General features: G+C 48.7%; 1 protein-coding gene across 11 annotated transcripts in view; it reads left to right on the forward strand.

The window, feature by feature from the left end:
- The window catches only part of LOC135915696 (uncharacterized), a 293,473-nt gene that overhangs the window by 102,804 nt on the left and 171,488 nt on the right, over nucleotides 1-19,181 (forward strand). For all 11 annotated transcript variants that reach the window (XR_011509490.1, XM_070528622.1, XM_070528621.1 and 8 more), the window contains 6 exons: nucleotides 1,161-1,334; nucleotides 2,519-2,896; nucleotides 5,033-5,119; nucleotides 5,291-5,425; nucleotides 6,827-7,120; nucleotides 7,852-8,079. Coding sequence is in view for 10 of the 11 variants with exons in the window: in XM_070528622.1 (XP_070384723.1) it covers nucleotides 1,161-1,334; nucleotides 2,519-2,896; nucleotides 5,033-5,119; nucleotides 5,291-5,425; nucleotides 6,827-7,120; nucleotides 7,852-8,079 (1,296 nt within the window). In the remaining variant the exon portion in view is untranslated. The remainder of the gene's footprint in view (nucleotides 1-1,160; nucleotides 1,335-2,518; nucleotides 2,897-5,032; nucleotides 5,120-5,290; nucleotides 5,426-6,826; nucleotides 7,121-7,851; nucleotides 8,080-19,181) is intronic.

A 19,181-nucleotide genomic window follows, 5' to 3' on the forward strand; every position in this document is an offset into this window, starting at 1 on the left:
TTTTTTCTTCTTGTGAGTACATTACGTGCATTGAAACAGTTTCTTCCGTATCAGTGATGAATAATATTGTTAATATCGGCAAGTTTGCGGCAATAACGTAGCCATGTCCACTTTGAGGGGACAAAAACAGGTGGGCGCGCTTAGCTGCCAGTGACATAAAAATGCATGGCCGACGTGCTGCGGAAACTGCGGCATCTGTCTTCACTACTATCCTAATACGACACGTTTCCGCTAAGGGTGGGCGAATATCATGGCTGTGTTACAAGCGTCGGCGTATGAATAGGGTACACTTTTAACGTATCAGAGTAAACGTGGCTACTGTCATTGCCGCGCGCGATTTGTTGCGTGCTCACGAGTGCAGATGAAAAGAATCGAAATGCGCCTTTATTGTTTTTGTTGACATCAACCATTATAAAGCCAACCCATAATAAAGGCAAGTTTGGTTGTACCTCTTTTTGTCATGGAAGGGCTGAAAGTGATGAAAGTAATGAAATGAGGCATCTACTTAAGAATGTTTGGTGCGTGCAGGCCGCTTGGCTCGTCTTGAAGTCGTTCGCGTAGCATTCGACAGATGGTAAGCGCGATCTATATTAGCTAGACTTAGCACACGACATATCGCTGCGGCAAGTTCGAGGTGCGATCATTACTCGAGAAATAAAAAAAATGGAATTTTGACGACAAAATTTAAGGGTGCGATCATTACGCGAGTGCGATCATTATGCGAATAAATACGGTAATTATTGCCCTCTCGCAACCTTGCCAGGAATACTTGCAGAGAATAGCAAAGCAAGTTGCTCAAGTATCTTTGAAGATATTGCGTGATTGGCACAGCAGGAGAAACAGACTAGTGCGGCCATGCTGGCACCGGTGCGTCCTGATACAAGGTGTTTCTTTCATGTTTTTTTGTTTGTGTGTCTGTACCATTGCGCTTCCTGTGGTGCGAAATTGCAGCTTAATGAACTGCAAAGAAAACTTGCTTGCCAAAACTTGCCAAAAATCCACATCCCCTCTTACGTTAAGATTTAAGTACCCCCTTTGCCGACGTGCCAAATGTTTCTGTGGCCACTTCTGTAATAAATGTTTTTGTTTATTAGCCAGCTGCAGCCTGTATTGAATATGTCTGTTTACACATCTTTTGTTTTATGAATCTGTGCCTGCAGGTGAATGTCACATTTCCGGAGCCTGGATCACGCAATGACAAGGTCCTGATCCGAGGTCCGAAGGAGGATGTGGAGGCATGCTACCGGCATTTGAGCCAGATATGCCAGGAGCTGCAGGCCTCAAGCCATCGTGAGGACCTTGTGCTTTTCAAGCAGTTCCTCAAGCATCTTCAGGTATGCCAGGACGGGACTGCTGTATTTACTTGCATAATGATCACACTTGCGTAGTGATCGCACCCCTGAATTTTGTCGTCAAAATTCCTTTCTTTTATTTCTTTCCCACATAATGATCGCACCCCAAACATGCAGCAGCGATATGTCGTGTGCCAAGTCTAGCTAATGATAATCGCGCTTACCATCTGTAGAATGCTGTCGAATGCTACGTGAATGACTTTTCAAGACATGCTAAGAGGCCTACACGCACCAAACATTCTTGAGCAGTACTACCGTTTAGTACATACTTTTTCCAAGCTCCGGCCAGCTACGGTTTAACGAAGTTTTACTGTACCATTCAGTATGTACTCTTTCCGAGCTCCCGCCAACTACGGTTTAATGAGGTTTTGAGGTTTCACTGTATTTCAGACATTTTACGGTGCACTGCTCGATATTAGGGCTCCACCTGCACTACTTTGTGCCATTGTCGCCACGGAAATGAGAAAAGTTTGCCTTGTTTTCGTTTTTAATAAGTCGTTGGCCATGCTGCTGGGTCCTCCTAGCAAAACTAGCGAAGCCTAGTTGATTCAGTAGTCACCAAATGTCCCCAAACTTCAGGACAAGCCAAGCGGAGCTGCCAAGTATTGAAAGGCTCCATTTGTTGTTTGTCAATTGAGTATGGTGTGTCCAGCGTTTTTCATTTTCATGTTAAATGGTGACACGATCCCGGCGACTTGTTCAAGCAGTTTCAAGTGGCGCCAACTCCATGCTTGATGTCGGCACCAATTAGGGCGGCGATTATGTAAGGGAGGTGCAGGACCATGACTGTTGCAAGAAACCTGTGATCACTCGGCTATCGCAACTCTGTGAACTTCAGTTAGGTTGCCATGAGATGAAGATTCTGTGACTGTACTTTCGTCTGTCTATAACGACAGCATGACAGTCGTCAAAATACACAGTGACCACATCACAAGCAAGCGTATGTGTGTGCAGCAATGCGTTGAAATTTGCTCGCCATATTCTTGAATGGTCACTTGTAAAGGTATTAGTATAAGTTTTCTTCAGAATGGGTGCAAGAATGCATCTCGGCACGCCACTTGCAGATTCCATGTTATTTTGTCCCTGCCTGTACATTCCACACTTGGGCATATTGATCCAGAAGCTAAGTGTTCTGACATTTTTTTCTGCATCCATTGCCTTTGCAGGGCAAGGGCCGGCCGCTGGTGCGGCGAATCCAGCAGGAGACGGAGGCACGAATCGACCTGCCCCTCGAGTCAAGCAACTCGGACGTGGTCATGATCACGGGCAAGAAGGAGAGCGTTGCCGCCGCCAAGGATAAGCTGCTGGAGGCCCAGCGGGAGCAGGCCGATGTCATAGAGGTGCACCTGATGATCCCCTGCAACCTGCACAGTGCCATCATCGGGGCCAAGGGCCGCCTCATCCACTCCATCATGGAGGACTGCGGCCGTGTCCAGATCACGTTCCCCCAGCAGGACTCTAAGAGCGACCGTGTCACCCTCAGCGGACCCAAGGATGACGTCGACAAGGCCAAGAAGCAGCTGCTCAACCTGTCCAACGAAAAGGTGTGTTTGTGTTCCCTCAACTCATTATGTGCAAGTTATCATTGCTGTCTACTGGGCTGGTAATAGTATTGAAGGAATAGAATTGTTACAAAATACAGCCCCAGTGTTTGCGTTGCAGCTAAACCTAATCAAGTAAATTTAAATAGTTCTGCGGCAGCATCATGGTTGATATTCCGTGTCAGTATTGCGCCAGTTGAGGCAGGTTGGTGTAGGTCGCTCTGGCAACATAAATGCAATCGATGCAAAGGTAGCTTGAGACTTTTGGTACGAGGACAAGAATTTGATGATAAATCACCCAAAGGGCCATTGCTAAACAGGTTATCGAACAATCTCTAAAAAGTCATGTACACATGCCATGCAGGCCAGCTTCGACATGCAAATGTCTAGGCTGAAAGAGTCTGGCTTCCCTGATGTGGTTGTGCTGGCAGTTGTTGAAACACTCGAAAAGAGGCTTTTTAAAGCGCCTCAAAAAGTAAACACTGATGTTGCCAGCAAAGCTTCCAAGTCAGTCGTAATCCTTTATGTTCACAGAACTGCACACAATCTGAAAAAGATAGCAACCAAGCACGGTGTCCCACTCGTTTTCTCGGCTCCCTGCAAGCTGAGTCACCTTTGCGCCCGCATTGGGAGACTTCATGCCAGAAAGAAGCAAGGTGGCTGTGGCGTGAAACACAAGAACCCCCATGTAGATTGCCAAGTTGGCGTTATTTATCAGATTCCCCTGACGTGACAAAACCTACATAGGCCAGACGGGCCGTTGTTTGAACGTGCAAATCCGAGAACATGAAAGTTCAATTAAAAACCGGGAGCAACGTCATTTACCTATGCATTGCTTAGATCATAAATGCAGGCCTCTGCTCAAGCAGGTTAAGATCCTGTGCAAGTGCAGTAACGAAAAAGCACGGGAACTTCTAGAGGCATATTATATAAAAAAGAAGGGACAAGCATGTATCGGTGACACATCGATCATACTTTACAATAGGGAGGCGCGTTTCCTAGAGAATATTAGCTGAGCCACGCCATTGGGTTTTTTCTGATTTTTTTTTTTGTCCTCTTATCAGCTGCTAATACCCTGATCTGCCTGCCCTGGCATGAACTGATATTTACATGTTTCCCTCGAATGAACCTCAGTTGTTAGTTTGCGCCTGTCCCGTCTTCCTTGTGATCGTTTACAAAGCGCATCCAATCTTTCCAAATGACCGCGGACACTCGCTGTCAGAACGCTACCGTGATGAAGAGCAGTAGCAATTGCTAGAGAATTCCCCATCATGCCGCCTCTCGCTTCAACGTGAACTAGGCGCAGGAGGACGCAGTGCACACAACGCCATCGGCTATATCGGGTCGCCTCGTCTTTGAACCCGCTGCAGATTGCCTCCAAGATGGGACGCATGTGCCCGCGGCATGGGTGCCCAGCCGCGGGCACATGCACATTGGCCTGCTTCCCCTTTGCATGCGTTAGAAGACACTGCTGCACCAAGCCACCATCCTTCTCGGTTCACCCTCGCATGCTTTCCCTCGCATCTACAGCATAGGGTGCGGCCGCAATATTATCGCACTTGAAAGTTATACGGAACCTCATGGTGACGCGGCAGTGGAAATTTACCTGAAGTGTCCATATAATTGCTACTGCAATGAAATAAAAAAAAAAAACTAGTGTCATGGTTCATTTCTTTAGGTACGCGGGCACAGGAAGCACTCCTATTGGCCGATGCAGATTTAAACTGCCCCTGCGTGTTTTGCGCTCATTTTGACAGTGTTGAGCTGGGCAGCTCTTTGTCCTGGCAAAGTTTGTCAATCGCAGCAGGGCGCTTTGCTGGCTCACGTTAGTTTTGAATATGTCCAAAAAGCAAAATTGGCAAAATTACAATTCAGAATCGTGGAATCTCGTGTCAGGAAGAGAGAGAGAGAGAGAGAGAGGCTTAATTGTATCTGTAACACACAGCTCTTCCTCGATAGCAGGATGTCTACCCTTCAAATATTTCTAGGGAGAACCCTTTGTCCAGGCATTCTAGCACTCCTAATAATCGGGTCTAGCTTGCTGTGCTTTCCTAGTCATCACTATCTAAGGTTTAAGCCATATCTAGCGGACATGTAAAGATGGAGGAAGCACAAACATATTTTTTTCTTTCATTTCAGCAATTGTCCAGCTACACAGAGGAAGTTCGGGCGCAACCAAAACACCACCGTTTCTTGATTGGCAAAAATGGTTCCAACATTCGCAAGGTAGGTCCTCTTTGCTGACCTTCATGTGCTCTTCTTTCCGTGTACTAATTAAAAGACAAAAAAAAAAAGCTTGTGCAACATTTTTTCTTCTTGGTTTTGTGTGCAGAGCATCTATCCTGATCTGTTTACATAGTTACGTGCCCAATTGTAAAACTGTCTGAATACGTGCAGGTGAGGGAGAAGACGGGTGCAAGGATCATCTTCCCATTAGAACGTGACGAGAACCAGGACACAATCGTCATCATTGGCAAGAAGGAGGCTGTGCTGGACGCAAAGAAGCAGCTTGAAGAAATGATTGAAAGCCTGGTCAGTGGCTTTTCTTGAGCACATGTCTATTTTCGTTCGCTGTACGTGTGCTTGAAAACCTGAGGGCCACATTCTGGCTTGAGGGCTTTTTGGATAACAATTTCACTATTGCATGGCATAGCAATTAGTGCGCTGCCAGTTTTGTAGCGAAGTGCGTCCCGAGAACATGCTTGTGAACTGTGCTGCATTAAATTGGTTCTGATGTGAGGTACAGCATCCTTTACGTCGCACCCGCTTTTGCTGGGTAACGGAGTTCATGCATGCTGTGAAAGTGATGGACCAATAACACGGCCCCTTATGTGCAATGGCCCAAAGCTTGAGCGTGGAACAGGCTGTATTCTGAAACGCTCGCCTTCCGCAATAGTTTCGCCGCCGCAATAGCCATGTTCAATAAATCAAGCGTCTGCTTACCTGTGACGTTAGCGTGCACTACCAAATGCGCTCTCGAACGCTTTGCATCGCATGAGAGACCGCGCTGTTTGAGTGCAAAACGGCTCAGGTGTGTTGTTTTCAAGTGTAGTGGCCGCAGTACGGGTTCTGCGCACTGACCATACGGTTGGCTATGGCCGCTTTAGGTAAAATAAGTTGAATAAAGTGTAAAATGTTTTATTTTAAATGAATCGACAAATATCGCTGCGAAACAACGCGTGTAAGACGCCACCAAAGAGACTACTGTAAATTACCACCAACCTACCACCTCTCACATCTACTACACAGCATCACCAACCAAATGCCGAAGACGTGTTCGTCTATTCAATACGTGTCGAGAGCACCCATCCACACCATCGCGTTAAAATGACGTGGGCCGGAACTACTAGATGGCGCTGTTTATTTTCTGGTTTTGCTAAAACGGCCACTCTGCGCGTGCCGTTGGCGGAAGCGTGGCCAAAGCGAACGTTTCAGAATACAGACCCAGGTCACTGACTCATGGCAAATTGGTGTAGATTAACCTTTGTCCTGGTCAGTAGTATGCTTGAAAGTAAATTCCACATCTGGCTACCATGGTCATGAGTGGAACTGATTAGAACTCTTAGGACTAAGTTTAGTACGCATACACAAAACACCCAAGAATGTTTATCGAGGGACAGCCACCATTGGCAGAGCATTGCACGCATCACACAGAGGTTGTGGGTTTGGCTCCCAATGGCAGCAAGCTGTCTTCCCATCCCCTTTCATTTCTATTTTCTGCTGATTAGGAATATTAACTTTAGTAAATATGCAACGCCCTTTCATAATTCAAATAAAATGTAATTTAAAGAAAGCAAAGTTTCTTCCTATGCTTCTATGTTCCTATGTTTCTTCCTATGCAAAGACTTCCAGCCAGTCTTGGAAGTTATGAATTTAGGCCAAGCAGACCCACCATTCCCCCCTCTCTCTTTCGCTGCCTCTTCCTCAAAACAGGAGAAAGTTGTGGAGGAGGAGATGCACATTGACCCCAAGTACCACCGCCACTTCGTGGCGCGGCGTGGCGAGGAGCTGCAGCACATCGCCAACGAGTTTGGCGGTGTGCAAGTGAGCTTCCCGCGCAGCGGCGATCACAGTGCCGTCGTCACCCTCAAGGGGGCCAAGGAATGCGTCGAGGGCGCTCGCAAGCGCATTCTTGAGATTGTCCAGGATCTTGAAGCCCGGGTCACCATCGAGTGTGTCATCCCGCAGCAGCATCACCGTACCATCATGGGCGCCAAAGGCCACAAGGTCAGTGCCCGTTTAATCTGATGCTGTCTAACTGTCGCTTCATGAGTGCTTTGCCCTTCCACGTCTCGTTGAATTATCTGAGTTTCGTCTGGGCCGATATTCACTTTGTTTCTTATACTACGTTGTGCAGGGAATAATTATTGTTGGCTTCTTCATAGTTCTTGCAGATGTAATAAGCAAAGTGTGGGTTTGTGCTAGCTGGTAACTTATGGCATTAGGTTAACAGTGAGTGCGATGGATTCATCTGTGCCATGTTACTGTGGCTCTTGTCTCATGCAAGAGGGATTTGCGGATGAACTGATGTCAATTGAAGAAAGTGGATGATGGCTCGTGGAGCTTTTGAAGCACAATATAAACAGGACAGTACTCATCCTTCATATTTCACTCGTGCTGTTAATCTTTCACCATGTTATAAGCAGCGATGGAATTGATAAAAATGGAGTGCAGTGATGTGTAGCGAATCATTGCATGGGGAGGGAAGCCTCAATGCCTTTCTGTCGAGAACAGGAATGTCCTTTCTGTACCTTGTTGCAGCGGATGGATTTCAAATGGGGCGAAATGAAAGTCACCCACAACACAGGGCTTTCAGTTTGTTTTGAGAGATGCTAGAAGATTAAAAGTGACGTGAAAGTATAGGGATTCACAGGAATCGTAGGATGCAATACTAATTTGTGCAAGGGTGTACTTCTGGGTCTTAACGCTTGCCACACCTCATTTGCTTATTATCCTAGGTTCAACGCATCAACCAGGAGTTCAACGTGCACATCAAGTTCCCCGAGCGCGACTTCCGTGATCGGGAGACGCTGGAGAATGGAGACGTGGCGGTGAACGGCGATGCGGCCACTGAGGAGGAGCCAAGCAAGCCGCGCAAGGAAGACCTGATTCTCATCACGGGCAAGCAAGAGGACTGCGATAAGGCACGCGAAGCCCTGCTGGCTCTGGTGCCCGTCACTGAAGAGGTGTGTGCTCTCTGTGCTCTTGATGCTGAATGCAGTAGGATTTACAAAAGCACAGCTCCTATGCAATGTTCTGAGTTTTTCACCGCTGTGCTGGAACACCCTCCCTATTTGCCTGATTTATGCTGTTTCATTTTTTTTTTTTTTCGCCAAATGCGAACTAGCGTTCCAGGCGCAGCATTTCAAGGATGTTACGACAATTGAAAAGATAAACAAAGCCGTTGTCGCTTAACAGAAAAGTACTTCTAAGGGTGCTTCAAACAATGCAAGGGGTGGCACCAGTGTATTGCGACTAATGGGGGGAGAATTTGGAGGTAACCGCGTTGATGTGTCTGAAAGTTTGCGAAATAATTTTTTAATTTACCGTACAGTCTTTTAGAGAAGACCTGACATTGCTAAATTTTTCTCACCTCTTTGCTGGTTTGTAACTTCTTCATGCACCGTGCCACGTTGAGGACAGCACTGCACTTCATTCCTTAAAGCTGAAGGCAGTGGTCCAAGGGACTCAGCTCCCAAGTTCGGACCGTGATCATCGCCTCTTTCGTGATCTGGCCGAAACAACGGAACTGCAGCCAAGCGGATTGCTGGTTCAGCAAAGAGGCAACCAGAAGGTAGCGTGGTTACCTAGTCACTTGCGGCAGCTGGCACTGAAGGTGGCCCACGACCATCCCACTGCAGGCCATGCTGGATTTTTCAAAACTCTGAGGCGTGTGGCTGCACGATTCGTCTGGCTGGGCATGCGAGCAGATATATTAAAGTATGTGCAGTGCTGTACTGTCTGCTGCACAAAAGCTCGGCGCAAGAAACCAGAGGGCCTCATGAGCAGTCAGTGGGCAACATCACCCATGGAAGAGCTCAGTGTTGACATTATCGGGCCCTTGCCATCTACACCCCGGGGCCACAAATACTTGCTGGTAGTTATTGACAAATTTACGAAGTTCCCAGAGCTTTTCCCTCTACGAGCAGCAACAAGTGCAAAAATACTGGAGTGCATGGTGCAAGTCTTCTGCCGCCATGGCACACCTGTGGCCATCACCAGTGACAATGGCAAGCCCTTTGTTAGCACACTATGGCGCAACCTCTTGAAACACTGGGGCATCAAAGATCGCCACACAGTGCCTTACAGGCCGGCTGGCCAAATGGTGGAGCGTCACAACGGCACAATTAAGCAGTGTCTACGGGCATACTGCTCCAACCACAAAGACTGGGACCGGCACATACCTGAGATCGCCCTTGCCATGCGTACTGCCGAGAGTGTTGTCACCGGATATACTCCAGCATTGTTGTGTTACGGCCACGAGTTGCGCACCCCATGGGAACCTACAAGCGACAAGGAAGACACAGAGCCTCCAAAAGCAGCACACCATGCACTTGCTGCAGAACTCCAGCGGTGCCTTGGAGAGGCCCTCCAGTATGCTCGGTCACATCAGGCAGCTGCTTGGAAGGTGGAGAAATCCTGTTACGACCGTCATCGTCAGGCAACAACCATCAAAGAGGGTGACCTTGTGCTCCTGGATTCCCATACCTTGAGTGATGCGGCCAAGGGCGTTTCGGCGAAATTGGCACCGCGGCGAAGTGGACCTTATTGTGTAATCAAACGATTAGGTGACAATAACTTTGTTTTGAGCGATCCAGCTACAGGACGTCATCGAACTACTGCCCATGCTGATCAGTTGATGCTCTACCATGAGCCATGGCCCCTCCCTACCAGCACAGCTTCACGATTCGAGGGGGGGGAGAGTTGTGACGCGCAAGACCCGCGGCAAGCCAGCCCAAGACCCACGACAAGGAGCCGCGGTTCTCGGAGGCCAGGCGCGGGATCGACTGTAGTTGACTGAGCGACGAACAGGTGGCGTGAGTGCGGAGAGGACAGCGGCGCGAGCGTGCGAGCGTGCGGGGAGAGAGTGGCAAAAGGGAGAACTCGGAGTGTGGTTGTGTGGTGCGGAAGGTTGGCGTTCGGGAAATAAAGCGGTAGTTCGGGACCACGTGTGGCGTGTCGTCGATCGTGACAACACATAGCGACACTGGTGCCTCTGGCGGCAGGTGATCCCCAAACTGGAACCGAAACCACATATACAACAGTTTTTTTCGTGATTTTTTGGTTTTCGAGGGCCGCGTCCCCCCTTAAAGCAAAACCAAACAAAACGTATGTGGTTTGCGGCAATACTGCCATGATGGTAAGCCCTCGAAAGAGCGTTTGACTGTGTTGTTTTGTTGCAACGTGGACAGAACAGAAAAAAGAAAACTGCTGTTTATTGGAAAATCAAAACAGCCTCGCACCTTGTGGCACGTACGGAATATGCCAGTTGACTGGATTGCCAACACAAAAGCATGGATGACGAAAGACCTGTTCAACACCTGGCTGCTGTAGTTCGATAGGAAAATGATCAAGTAAAAGAGGAAGGTGCTTTTTTTGGACAGCTGCTCAAGCCCCATGAAACCACCCAAGCTTGAAGTAATTGAGCTTACTTTCCCGCAAATGTGACACCAGTACTCCAGCCAATTGATCAAGGTGTCGTGCACTCCGTGAAAGCTGCCTATCATACATGCCCTGAATGCCTTCTCTTCATCGCACAAAGTAGTCAGGAATCGAAAATAGACGGCAGATTCCCACTGGAAATGTTGGCGAGCATTTCGCAACAGGTGAAAACTGATGTCGTCGAAAACTGCATCAGGAAGACTGGTTTCCCGAGAAATGAGACTGCCTGCGAGGAGTCATCCGTCCTAGATGGCGAACCATCAGATCCTTCTGTGTGGCCTTGGGTCAGGGAAGCATTCGGAGTAGAGTGCTTTTTTTTTTTTATTTTGTCACATTTGACAACGGTGTTGTTGAGAATGAGCCACTGACGGACGAGGAGGTGAGAGCCATGATCGAAGGCCGTTCCGAGCTGCCATCGGACGACAGCGAGCAAGAAACTGAGCCACATGCAGTCAGGCTGACTTCACGGCAAGTGGTTGACCTCATCGAAGAAGTGAAAGAATACTTTCAGCAGCAGCGGCAAGGCGACTGCTCCATTCGAGTGTTGCAGGTGACTGAAATGCGGTGGAAAGTGACTGCATCCTCCCTCTAGGGAGGCCACCAATCTCTCATCACAGAGTTCATTTTGAGCTAAATGGGACTACAAAGCTTTTGTTTTGTTGCTTTGAACGTTTGCCACTCACTCTTTGCAATGATGTTGTTAAATATCTTGACCTAAGTTTCGGAAGTGAGGGTGTTCCGGCACTCCAACCTCGTGTCCCGGTGTAATCCACTGGCAAATTAGAATGAGTTATTATTGTGAGAGGCGCGTTGGTATGAATATGTTAGAGCTAATTCAGATTAGCAGTATAGGTGAGGGCAGAGGGGCATGGTTAGAGATTGTTGTTCGGAGCGTGCATTCAGTTTTGCCGCGCGCATTTGGCCTTGGCCACGCCGACTTCATGCAGTTGACAAACTCGGCGTGGCCAAAGCCTTTCACTCATGCATGGCAAAACTGAACGCGCACTTCGAATAGTTATCTCCAGTCGCACTAGAATATCACGCTATCTCCAGTTTCGTTAGAATGCTTTTAGAGTATATCGGATACTACTTAACCTATGATACAATTAATTACATTTTTAGAATGTGCACAATAAAATACAGTGTGAAACTTTCGTTCAGATCTGCACACAAATAAAAAAGTTGCCTTTCAAGTGTAGCCTCCCTCCTTAAAGCGACGCTCATCCAGTGCACCACTGAAACGGTGCAGCATAGATTACACCAACTTACACACACAATGGGAATTACAATGGAGGAGCTCGATGATCACAAACCTAGACTTATTGCGTCATATGCAAGCCTTGGCTGGAGACCTAGCTCCAACTGACAGCGCACTTCTCCGGGAACTTTTCCTGCAGCGCCTTCCACCACAGGTGCGCATAATCCTGACTGCGTCTTCATTCTCGACGTTGGAATCTCTGTCCCATTTGGCTAACAAGATTACAAATGTCGGGTTTCCCTCCATGACTATCGCCCTCCTGATCCTACATCCCACGGCGCAGCCGCTGGCGACAGCTATGCGCGTCTTCTCGAAGTTAACGAGTAGTTCAGACAGCAATAGCGCGACTAACAGCTGAGGTCGCTGCCATCCGAACAGGCTGGCCGCGTTCTTTTTCACGACCTCCCCGCTCCAGCCTCGGTCACTTTAAACGCAGTTCTCCTCCTGCCGTTATGCTTTGTTGGTACCACTGTTGCTATGGCTCTCGTGCGAACTGGTGCCGCCAGCCCTGCTCCTATGTGGAAAATGGTTGGGCTGAACACTGACGCGACCACTGTTCCCGGCCCCAGATCCAGTCGCCTTTTCCACTTCACCGACTGTGTCACCAAAGTCCGCTATCTCGCCGACATTGGCACCGAGATTTGCGTCCTTCTTCCTATTTTGGCTGAGCACCACCATCCTACCGACTGGCCTCCTCTCGCCGTGATCAGCGGATCGACCATCGGGACCTACGGACCAAAGTCTGCAACTCTTGGCATTGGTCTCAGATGTACCTTTTCGTGGATCTTTGTCGTCGCAGCCTGCGTCAGCCCATCACCGGAGCCAACTTTCTTTGGCACTGAAGCTTGTCGTCAACTCCTAAGCGAGCTTAACCGTCCAAGGAGTTTCCTGTAGCGCTCCATCACTTCGGGCTGTCCAGCAGGCTCACGACGTGGCCATGAGGCTTGGTATTCCGGTCCCGACGTGGGAGGGCCCACTTAGTGGTTAATTATCACTACTTGCAGGACCAAATAAAGTTTTCCTTCCTTCCTTCCGTCACTTCGGCTCCTCCAGGTGCACATCGCCGTTCTTGACCCTTGGTCAGTTGTCTTTGCAGAGTTTCCGGATGTCTTCCGAGCCCCCTCCTTTCAGTCCTCTGTCGCCCACACCGTGACACATCATATTGACACGTGTACTTATCTTTATCGGGCGACCATGTTTGGCCGCCTAACAAATGTTATAGCACAGCGCGGGACGCGCCTGCATGTATCCGAAGTTTCTGGAAAGTTATCGATGCTTCTATTCGCTGTCTCTTGTCGCCGAACCTTATGTTATCTGATTTCTTCGCCTGCCGCGAATGGTGTAGAACTTTGTGGAAGGCACGCGGGTCCCAACGATTAGTCTAGAACATTCGACGACTGCTGTATAAAAGCCGACGCGCTTGACCCGCTGATCAGATTTTCGACGATCGCCGACCGTGTTCGCCGCTATCGTTGTGCTATAAGTGTAGCCTGTTTTGTGGGCACAGGTTCGCCCAATAAAAGTTAGTTTTGTCTTTCACAGTATTGCTACTCTGTTCTTAAGATCACCACCACGTGACAATATCGTCACGACTTGCTCTCATCTAGCTGTCGCCAAAGAAGAGTTTGAATACATGCTTGACCTCGGCTTCATTTGTCCTTCCTCCTGTTCTTGGGCCTCGCCGCTCCATATCATGCCCAAGAAGACCAGTGACTGGCAACCTTGCCAGGGTGTCTACCAACTGGGAAAACCGGGAAAACCGGGAATTCTCAGGGATTTTGAGTAGTCTGGAAAAAGTCAGGGAAAACTCGGGGTATTTGGGCCTCTATCGGGCAAAATTAGCGGCAATTTTATTGAAAGGGTCGAAAGTCGCGGTAATGCTGGCTCGAGTAAATCGTAATGAATCGTCTTTGACGCCCTGTCATTGGCAGGAGGAGTTGCCAGTGTAGTCAATGAGCGACTTTCCGGATTCCTGATAATTTGGACGGCTTCGCGGCGCCACCTTGTACCCCATAGTGTCAACGTATCGGAACGTGTAAAATTTTCAACGCAAGAACTCTTTGCCGTCCGATTTTCCGGACGTTTTGCCGCGATCGCAGGTCAGAAACGGCATTAATCAAAGGCACCACCGCTGCCATTTTGATTACTTTGGCGCCTCGAACCGGCACTATTGCACGCAGATCCGCTGGCACCCGTTGCCGCCACTGTGGCAACGCTAGGCCTAGCTGCTTCGACGTTCGCTATGAAGCTTCTTGCCATTGGGTTGCGAACTTTTTATTGAAAGAATTCGCTGCTGTCAGCAATGGCACGGACTCCACCTTTGTGGTCTTTGCGATTGGCTTAGAAACTTGGAAAACATGGTGCGTTGCAATGCCGGTTCGTGAAAGTCAGCTTCGCCTCTGTAAAGAATGGTACTCGGTAAAGCTTACGGAAATGTATTGCAGTGAGGCATAACAAGCGTGGGAAGGGGCTCTTGCCACGGAATACAGTATGTATATTCCTATTATACACGCGGGCACCCGGCATTTCCTGTCACAGTACGAGCACAGGTATGCCTGATATGTGCACCGACAGGCCTTCAGAGCGTTTTCGAACGTGCCTGTGGCGGTTTGAGCCCCTAAGGGCAGTAAATGACGCATTTATTTTTTTCCAACTGGCCGATTTTTCGGACGTTCTCGCGGCCCCTAGGGAGCTCGAAAAATTGTTCGTGGACTGTGCAACTGATCAAGATGCTTCAAATGGTCCTTGGGGCGAACGAGTGGCGGAAGGCGGACAAGAACAGAAGTGACCTACGCATTGAGGAATAAACGAGAAAGGAAGCTTGTTGCCGCCGTTTTGAAAGAGTTTGAGCTCAAAAATTAAAGTTTTGGCTGATGCCGAGATGCAGGTGTCCCTCATCCAAACCAAAATACACCCTTTGAAGCAGTGCAACACAACACTCGGGCGTCGTGCGCGGGTCGAGAGTATGTCAGGACTGTTGAGGTTGACTTACGAGCTGTTGAGAGAGAAGCTCAATTGTGGCAGAGTTCAGGCCTCATCCCAATGAGGTTGCTATCAGTTGATAGAAATAACTCATATTAGAAAATATTTGCCTTTGTATGAATCTCCTTTTTATTCGCATTTGATAATGTCCGACCCTATTTGCAATTGTTTTCGAAAACACTTTATTTGCTGTGCATTTTACTAACTCCTGCCTTCTATTCTCTTTTTGAATAACATAAAACTGCTCCTTAGTATTCAAATTGGATTAAGTTGCTTTTTTTTTCGTGTGCTTACTAGAGAGTGACAGCATCAGGCGATATGGTTTTAGCCCGTGTTGATATAAAACATAGTTCTGCATCACTCAGGGAAATTTGCAATGGCACTCAGGGAAAACCTGGAAAACTCAGGGAATTTGGAAATGTCAACTTGGTAGACACCCTGCTTGCGACGATTACAATGCTCTCAACAAGGCCACTGTCCCGTACAGGTACCCAACAAGGTAAATGTACCTGGTAGCGAAGCTTCCATAGGAGCCCATACGTTGAAAACATGGCGGTCCATCACCGGTTCATGGGGCTTAGCGCCATCTGTATGTGGTGGGAACACTTCCGGCGGAAGAAAAAATAACGTGACGCCATGTCCGTTAAAAGCAGAAGTGACGTCATTTTGTTTTCGAAGGCGCGAAATTTGTTTTGTTGTTCTTCCTTTGGAGCTATATATTCAAATGCCCCGCCATTCGACTTGATGGGCGTTTCGAGCTTTCAGCGTGGAAAGCGATGCAGGAAAAGGCCAGCCGTACGGTTGTCGAAATCGCATCCCTGCGCAGAACATACTTTCTTTGGAGGCCGACGAAAGCTTTAGGTGTAGAGTGCTGATCCTATTGTCGGATGCCAAGTCCGTCGGCCAGCGCAGTCGCACGAAAACAACTACACAATTATCTGGCGGTCGCAACTCACTACTTTTGACTGAACAGATTAAGAAGCAATGAAGCTACCCGCGTCACCAAGTTCAGACAAACTTCGACAAGCAAGAAAGCACAAATTGTGAGGGGGGCGTATTTCAGCAGGTGATACGAGTGCGCCTTTCTGCCCATTTCATGACGTGCATTGCACTGCGAGTGATAGTGGCGTCAACGCCCCCTGTAGAGATGAGCGCTGAAAAAAAAAATGCATTTAATAATAATAATAAAATTAAACGTACTTTTTTAACTCATCACGAATATATAAAATTGACTAGGAATTTTATTTTCGTTGAATGAATCTAACTGTGTCTCGTTTGAATTAAAAAAGGCGTTTTTCTTTCCAAATGTTTGTTCCCTCCAAACATAGTCGCGCTTCGGTCGCTGCTCCCATAACCCCCCATGCTGATGTCGGTCACAATCTGTACTGAACCGCTTTTCGCCCGAAGCTTCGCGACCTATTTGAATCGGCCTTGTACCCAATACCTCACATTCTGGACTTTACGTCGGCACTGCACGGCTACGTCATTCTTAGCAAGGTTGCCTAGTGAAAGCCTAGCACCAGATCCCTGTGGAACCCTCAAATATTCCCAAGACCACCATTATAACAACCTTCAGCCTGTTGGAATATCTGCGCATGCCTTTTGATCTTTGTCATGCAGCCCAGACCTTTCAGCGCTTCATTGACCAGGTATTACGTAGCTTGACGTGCTGCTTTGCTAATCCTGATGACATCCTCGTCTGCAGTATCACTGCCGAAGCTCATAAGCTCCATCTACATCAAGTGCTCACGAGACTCAGCAAGTTTAGTCTTGTCGTTAACGGCCAGAAGAGCGAGTTCGGTGTTACGGAGTTGGATTTCCTCGGCAATCATGTCAACGCACACGGCATTCTCCCGCTCCCGACCCGCATCACAATCATCCGTGAGTTTCCTCAGCCATCCAGCACCATGCAACTGCGCGAATTTTTTGCGCGAACTACAGTTTATGCTCATTACAATGGGCCCATGTACAACAGACTTTAGGATATAAGGGACCATATTCCAGCCTTAATTTGCTCTACCCATTCTATCAATGCAACCAAGTTGGCTTTTAACAGACCGCTCTGCAACAAACTATCGGCCATAGCGGATGAAATTAGTGGCAATTTTTGTCAGAATCTGGCATATAAAACGCACTTTTGCTGTGTCGACAGGAGCTGGCAACTGACTAGCGAGGGTCAGCCGATATCGAGCGCAACGTTCCTGAAGAAGGCGGAGCGGAAACGTGCTATCTTCTTTTGCACGCGAGGCCTGGGAGAGAGAAGGGAAGGGATCGGCGACGCGAGAGAGAGGGATCTACTCCGGCGGCTGCTGCTTACAGTGCGGCCACCGCATCTTGAAAAAGACCTGCGATGTGGACAAAGTGCTCGCCGGCACGGCCGCTGTATCTTGAAAGCGATCTGCCATGTGGACAAAAGGCGCCCCGGCCTGGATGCCATATCTTGAAAGCGATCCGCAATGTGAACAAAGTGCACACACGCACGGGCCTAATCTTCAAAGCAATCTGCCATGTGGACGAAGTGTGCCCACTGCCGGTAGCTTTGTATGCGCTGTGCTTTCGGCGTTTAGTTCACATTGAAGCGAAAGACAGCACGAATGACGGTTCGCGTGCTGCTGCTGCCGTGCTCATCTTAATTTCCTATCGTAATCGATTCTTCGCCTTTCGAGCGAAACTACGACTTTTTTGTTTTTACTTTTGGCGTTTGGCACTCACTCTTTGCAATATAGTTGTTAGACATCGTAATTAAAGTTTCGTAAGTGAGGCGATTTGGATAATATGGACCTCAGATAACACGGACGTTTTTTCTCGGATTATCAGGGTTCATTGTAACTAGTCAACTGTATTACTGCCGCTTCATTCCTCTCTGCGGCAATATACTGCAGCCTCTCCACGACTTTCTCTTGGGCCTCAAGACACCGCACACTCCCCTGGCCTGAAACAACACTGCTGACCGCGCGTTTAGAGGCATCAAAGAAGCCACTGGCGGTGCGACGCTCCTCGTCCACGCCAAATGCAATGCCCCCGCATCTGTCGTGGTTGCTGCATCAGACACTACTGGCGGTACAGTCTATAAGCAATTTGTTGCTGGTGCTTGGGAGCCCATCACCTTCTTTAAGAAGCTTGTGCCCTCTGAGCGCCGCTACAGCGGGTTGAAGGGTAGCAAACATGTGACGCCCCCGAGGCATAATGTTCGTTCGCTGCCAGGCTTGGTGGCCTGCTAAAGCTCGACAGGCAACATTGGTCACCGCACCGCAATAAACACTGACGAGCACGGCTGCTCGCCGGTCAGTCATCGTTCAGCACCACCACGTTGCGGAGCGTCCGTCTATCGGAGGGTGCCTCGAGCCCTCCCTTGTTCACGACCCCAGGTGGATCGTGACACTGGCGATGTGGATGGGCTCATCATGGCACGGCCGGGAGCTGCTCGCAACCTAGTTGGCTGGGAAGCACTTTTGAAATTTTTTTGGGATGCTCCTTCCATGTCCTCACCGACCATAAACCACTGACTTCTGCCGTAGCATCCAGCACCTCCTCCTATGCTCCCCGTGAAATAAGACAGCTCACCTATATTTCTGAATTCACCAGTGACATTCATCATGTCAGTGGAAAATCCAATGCGCCTTTGCCGATGCATTTTCTTGTGCCGCCATCAATGTAATGGACCATGGCCAACCAATCATAGACTTTGTGGCCATCGCTACCGCCCAAAGTGTCGACACCAGACTCCAGCAGCTTCGTACGAGTGGTACCTCTCTGGTGTTTGAGGATATCTTGCTTCCTTACTGTGACGTACTCCTCGTTCGTGATATGTTGACCACACATCCTTGTCCCTATGTGCCTTGCCCATACTGCGGGGCCGTCTTAGATGCCCTCCATTCTTTGGCTCATCCTGCCATTCACGCAACACAGGGACCTGCGCTTCTCGTTATGTGTGGCTCAGTATCAATGTAGACATTCATTGCTGGTCACGCACGTGCCTCAACTACCAACAGTCTAAAGTGCATCGCCACACTGCAACTCCTGTTGGCACATTCCCATCCCCGGATGCCTGCTTCAGCCATCTGCATGTTGATATTGTTGGCTCCCTTCCTCCTTGCAGGAACCATTGCTACCTGTTAACTTGCACTGACAGGTTCACCAGATGGGCTGAAGCGCTGCCCCTCCTCGGCATAACGGAGGACATAACTCATCACACTCTGTATTAGCCGCTACGGTGTCCCTTCAGTCATTACATTGGTGCCTGTGGTCCACAAATTTTATTTTTAGCTGAGCCCACTTGATGAGGCGGAAGCCCGATCCCATCGATTCCACTGCTCGCGCACGGTCGGCGCGCTGGTCGTGTCACCGTCGCCTTTTGTGACTGGACCATTGTGGCACGTAGTAGTG

The sequence above is a fragment of the Dermacentor albipictus genome, unplaced genomic scaffold (assembly GCF_038994185.2).
Source record: "Dermacentor albipictus isolate Rhodes 1998 colony unplaced genomic scaffold, USDA_Dalb.pri_finalv2 scaffold_13, whole genome shotgun sequence".
Lineage (NCBI taxonomy): Eukaryota > Metazoa > Arthropoda > Arachnida > Ixodida > Ixodidae > Dermacentor > Dermacentor albipictus.